The sequence below is a fragment of the Ciona intestinalis genome, chromosome 1 (assembly GCF_000224145.3).
Source record: "Ciona intestinalis chromosome 1, KH, whole genome shotgun sequence".
In the NCBI taxonomy this organism is placed as follows: Eukaryota; Metazoa; Chordata; class Ascidiacea; order Phlebobranchia; family Cionidae; genus Ciona; species Ciona intestinalis.
In genome coordinates, this window is record NC_020166.2 from 3,540,966 (window position 1) to 3,546,689 (window position 5,724).

Below are 5,724 nucleotides of genomic sequence, written 5' to 3' on the forward strand. Positions count from 1 at the left end.
TATTATGACGTAATCATCGTTACATTTTTAATCCACGATGAACGTGCGTAAAACTTTTCATTTGTTTCTACCGATTTAGATACGTCGTTTTAATAAATGTAATATCATTTTAAATTCACCACATAAAGGTTCCATGTGACATGATTTGTGACAAAATTAGTATAGTAGGTGTTAGGAAAATGCATTTTTTTAATGTTTGCACGAACCGTTTCGTCATTTTAGCTATTCGCCGTGTTCTCGCAATGTAACCAATGCGGTTAAAATATAGCGCACGTTTTTGTCGTCAATAATTACGGAACAAAGAAACCAAAGAGTATATTGTTGGCCGAACGTAAGAAAGTTTATTTTAATAAAAATAGGATTTATTTCTATTAAAAAAATCCGGACGTTTTTCGACGATCCGGACAGTGACATTATCACTGAAAAAGGGGTATTTTTACAATCCTGGTATAAGCACCAATAAACTGCGGTTAACATGAGGAACTAGACGGCACCTTATTGAGCACGGTAGTGATCATATAGATCCTTTGTGGTCGCACAGATTTTCTTTTTCTTGCTGTTTTTTTTGCGAAACTTTTTCACACTTGTCTCAAATCAAACAGGACTTGCACAAAGCGTATTTACAAACATATTATTTTCCGATCTCTTAATCCTAATATACCCCATCACATCCGGAGCAGTGTCACAGGTTAGCGCGCATTCCTAGGGGTAATGGGTTCAAGATTCATCGCTGGTACCAGTGTGGGCGTAGGTATTCTTGGGCAAGACACGTGTTTCCTACATGTTTCATACACAGCAGAATATATATTGGTTGGGAAAGATGGGACACCTATCCACTTTATTTTCTCGTTTAATTTGACAGTAAACAAAGAACGAGTTAGAAATTTAAAAAAATGTTCTTACGACTCCCATTCACCGTTGTTAATTGTTTAAAACACGATCAGGATGTTTGGATATTATTAGCTAAAGGTGTCCCATCTTTCCCATGGAACTGTATGAAGTAGAACACCGATGTTATTACGACTGTAGCCCCGCCACGCGCAGATAAATAAGTTATATTTATTTTATGCATATTTCGGTAACAGAGATGACGTATCTGTGACGTACATAAAGTGTCTGCAACGGGAAAAGCGTTTACGCGACCATAAAGTATTAATTATGGCAATTCGTGTTCGTAGCAAACATATACTGCACTTGAAGTTCTTTATGTAAAAATAATAAATTTTCAAAACAAAAAGCCACATTTTAAACAACGACAGATATGTCTTTGCAAATAAATGGGAAGTTCGAGCGACCTCTTGGATAACCATAAACTGTATGCAGTAATAGTAATTGAACAGAAGTTGATTGTTCAGTTTCATCCAAATAATAAAGACCACGAACATGGTTGGCAAAATGGTTGACAAACATTGCACAGGGATTTTAATACAGCTGGAAAGGATAAGCAATAAATATTTAAACATCCCAAAACACATTCAGAATTTTTCGAAAAAATCCATTATAGCCTACCCTAAAACCGTTTGAATATCCAAAATGACTTTTTACTAATATGCTTTTATTGTAGTGGGGTGGGGGAAGATGGGACACATTTTAATTCTATTTTCTTATTTAGTAGTAAACAAAGAAAAATCAAAGAATTATAAAACTGTATCTTCACGATTCCCATTGGCCGTTGTTAATTGTTTAAAAAACGATCAGGATGTTTGGATATTATGTGCTGCTAAAGGTGTCCCATCCCCATTGAACTATATTTAGTTTATAATTATATAATTTATTGTCTATTGACATTCTGGTATAGATTTATAAATAAAACTTGCCCTGAACTTGACCACATATTGGTAAAAATTTTGTAATTAGTCACTTACGTTTTGGCCACTCGTGACAAAAACTCTTTAAGCAGCATATTGAATTTAACACCTTTTTTCTACCAGCACATATACACCTTGAACCATGACTTCTTGTGTCAATTGCTTCTATGTCAACTTGGTCATCCAAACCATACAAGTACGTTAATTGGGTTGCCATACATTCAGAAACAAATTCTGACTCATCAGTGTTGTTTACTGTCTGAAAATTATTTTAAACGTAACAATTTTTGTGGATATTTTTATACTATACTTAAACTGTATAGATCAAGTGCTAATAAATACGCAGCAAAAGTTCGGCCAATGGTGTTTCAAAGAAAAATGATTTTTTGCCATTTTAATAGAATCCACTAATCCTAATTATTGTAGTGTGGGGGTGGGAGAAGATGAGACACCTTTTTATTTTATATTCTCGCCTTATTTTGTGGTAAACAAAAAACATTCAATGAATTGAAAAACCATATCCTAATGACTTTTATAAACCGTTGTTAATTATTAAAAACACCATCAAGATATTTGAACACAGTATTATACTAAAATACTGAAATAAGCCAATAGATTTAAATTGAATTGAAAAAAAAACATTTTCAATAAAAAATTTATTGATGGTGATTTTTAAAATTTATTGATGGTGATGCACAAAAAGAAATGAACTTACCAATGCTTCACAACATTTAGTTAACCTTGGGGTCATACTTTTATTTGGAATGCCCATGCAGTTTTCCTCTTCAGTTTTTGGCAACTCAGTAGTTGGCTCATTAGTGTCACCATCATAACCAGAATGTCCCGAACCAGAACCAATGTTTTGAACTTGTTCATCGTAGTTATGATCACTATAGTAATAACCTGCAAATGAAAAGTGTTGAATTTCTTTCTTACATTTTATTACATTGTACGGGTCGTGACTTTACCACACTTTTGTTTCTGTTAGAAGACTAATTTGATAATAATCAAACATTAATGGTTGTTTGTCTGCTAGGTGTAGCAACCACCCTTATTTCCCAATTTAATGTAAATATGTTTTTAACTGTAAGCGTGTTTCTAACAACTGTTGTTTCGTCGCTATATGCTGTCTTTTTCGTCTAAAATATTTTTAAATTTTGCTACGAAATAAAGTTATTCTTTTTATTATTATTTACTGAAAACTCCCACAATCTTACCTTCTACAGGACCATCGCTATACTCCATCATTTCATCGTCTGCATGTGGGCCATGGTAGTGATCATCAGAATGTTCAAATGCATCATCACCACTTCCTGACGCTTCCTGATGGGAAGCTTCCATTTTCTCATGCTGCCTTAAAAATGCAAGCACGGAGTGGCCAGAAAAATCTGAATCATCTTGTGGTAGTTTATCAGTCACCATTTTTGTGTGTTGTGTTGTGGATGCGAGTTTTCTGGTCAATGGCATATTTGTTGTTGTAATTCTTGTTGATGTTGTTGTTGAAACTGGAATTGTGGAATTGAAGTGACTTAGATTCTGTGTAGTCTGTTGTTTGTCGTTCACAGTATTGGATTCACCACTAAAAGTATCAGCTGTACCAGCTTTTTCTGTAGAGTTTTTTTTCGGCAATGCTTTTTTTGTTTTCTGAATTTGGTTGTTATTCAATTTGTTGAGTGTAACAGATACATTTGTTTTTGTATTGGGAGTTGTGTCCTTTGGCGGAGAATTTTTTTTAGTTGGAGCTTTTTTTGTTTTTGATAATTTTACTGGAATGAACTGTTCTTCTTCCATGAATGCCTCATATATAGGAACAGGTTCTTGTGCAAATTTAACAGTTTTTGCATCTATTATTGTTGTTGATACTGTAGTCTGTAAATTAGATTGGGAAACTGGTTTGGTATGAGTTATAGGATCTATGGTTATTGGTACAATGGTTGATGTTGTTTGATTTGTTTCTTTGGAAGAAGCTACTTTAAAACAAAGAGAAGAAACAGTTTTATTGTCTTTACCATCAGTTTCAATACTAATTTCATAATCTTTAGAAAGCAGGTAATTGAGTAAAACGTAACCATACAACATCTTCTGCTTGTTCATGCCCAGTTTTTCTAAATCTAAGTCATTAACATCAGATTCAAATGCTTCTGGTAACATGTGGAGAAAATTGTTTGAATTATGCTTGAAGTATTGCAGGGCAGGTAGTAAATGGTCTTTCAGATTATTGAAAGCGATTTCATTTGAAACACTAGGAGTCTTGTTTTTGTTCGTACTTGTGCTACCATCAAACAAATCTAATAAAAGTTTCGCAGCTGCTTTTGAATGTACCTCATGCCTATCCCTTTGGTTTATAAATTTGGCATCAAACTGTTCAGTTTGGAAAGCATCTGGTTCAATCTTTGCTCCATCACCAGAGAATTTATTTGTTAAGCCAAAATCTTTGCTCGATCTTAGATTTACCCCGTACTCATTTAAATCTCCAATGGTGGGATCCAGTTTTCTAGATTTTGGTTGATTAGAATCAAATTGAGCTTCAATATCTATATCTAATTCTGCTACTCGGGGTACTTTATTCAAAAGACGTCCTCTGCTTTTGTTTACATTTTCATGGGATGATGGTACTTCACTTGAAACGGTATTACTTGGGAAATTGTTGGCGACAGTTTCCAAACCAATATTCGGAGTTGGCTGTGTGAGAAAGAGTGATTGCCTATTTGTAGATTCTAATGTCTGTGATAATAGGACAATATCATTTAAGTTATCTTTGGCTGGAAAGTGTTGCTTGCTCATTTGTTGATTTTGTTGTTGAAGCCATCGTTATGTCAACATTTGGATTGTCTGTTGTTGATTTTGTTGTTGAAGCCATCGTTATGTCAACATTTGGATTGTCTGATGTTGTAATTGTTAATTGCTCATTTGTGGATTTTGTTGTTGAAGCAGTTGTTGTGTCACCATTTGAAATGTCTGTTGTTGATTTTGTTGTTGAAACCATCACTGTGTCAACATTTGGAATGTCTGTTGTTGTAGTTGTTGATTGCTGTTTTGTTGATTTTGTTGTTAAAACCATTGTTGTGTCAACGTTTGGAATGTCTGTTGATGTTAAAGCCATTGATGTGTCAACGTTTGGAATGTCTTTTATTGCAGTTGTTGGGTGCTGTTTTGTTGATTTTGATGTTAAAACCATTGCTGTGTCAACATTTGGAAGGTCTGTTGTTGTAGTTGTTGATTGCTCATTTGGTGATTTTGTTGTTGAAGCCATCGTTGTGTCAACATTTGGAATTTCCGTTTTTATAGTTGTTGATTTGGTTGTTGAAATCATCGTTGTGTCCACATTTGGAATGTCTGTTGTTATAGTCGTTGATTTTGTTGTAGGAACCATCACTGTGTCAACATTTGGAATAACTTTTGTTGTAATTGTTGATTGCTGTTGTGTTGATTTCGTCGTTAAAACCATTGTTGTGTCAACGTTTGGAATGTCTGTTGATGTTAAAGCCATTATTGTGTCAACCTTTGGAATATCTTTTATTGCAGTTGTTGGGTGCTGTTTTGTTGATTTTGATGTTAAAACCATTGCTGTGTCAACATTTGGAAGGTCTGTTGTTGTAGTTGTTGATTGCTCATTTGGTGATTTTGTTGTTGAAGCCATCGTTGTGTCAACATTTGGAATTTCCGTTTTTATAGTTGTGTTGATTTGGTTGTTGAAACCATTGTTGTGTCAACATTTGGAATGTCTGTTGTTATAGTCGTTGATTTTGTTGTAGGAACCATCGCTGTGTCAACATTTGGAATAACTTTTGTTGTAATTGTTGATTGCTGTTGTGTTGATTTTGTCGTTAAAACCATTGTTGTGTCAACGTTTGGAATGTCTGTTGATGTTATAGTTATTGATTTTGTTGTTGAAGTCATTGTTGTGTCAACATTT

The 5,724-nt window shown here is 34.2% G+C and overlaps 1 protein-coding gene across 1 annotated transcript; it reads right to left on the reverse strand.

The window, feature by feature from the left end:
- Positions 1-1,214: 1,214 nt before the first annotated feature.
- LOC100183135 lies at positions 1,215-4,616 on the reverse strand. Its single transcript, XM_018811930.2, has 4 exons — positions 3,026-4,616; positions 2,524-2,711; positions 1,866-2,067; positions 1,215-1,431 (listed from the first exon to the last, which is right to left on the reverse strand). Exons 1-4 carry the CDS (start codon positions 4,590-4,592, stop codon positions 1,358-1,360), a joined length of 2,031 nt encoding a protein of 676 aa, XP_018667475.1. The 5' UTR covers positions 4,593-4,616; the 3' UTR covers positions 1,215-1,357.
- Positions 4,617-5,724: the final 1,108 nt, after the last annotated feature.

What these genes read in the sequence shown, in the direction of transcription:
- LOC100183135 (XM_018811930.2), bottom strand. Translation starts at nt 4,592, where the DNA reads ATGAGCAAGCAACACTTTCCAGCCAAAGATAACTTAAATGATATTGTC. An exon ending in TAGCGATGGTCCTGTAGAAG is followed by an intron (nt 2,712 to 3,025) that starts GTAAGATTGTGG and finishes TTTCATTTGCAG; the next exon opens with GTTATTACTATAGTGATCAT. An exon ending in TTGTCACGAGTGGCCAAAAC is followed by an intron (nt 1,432 to 1,865) that starts GTAAGTGACTAA and finishes TATCCTTTCCAG; the next exon opens with CTGTATTAAAATCCCTGTGC.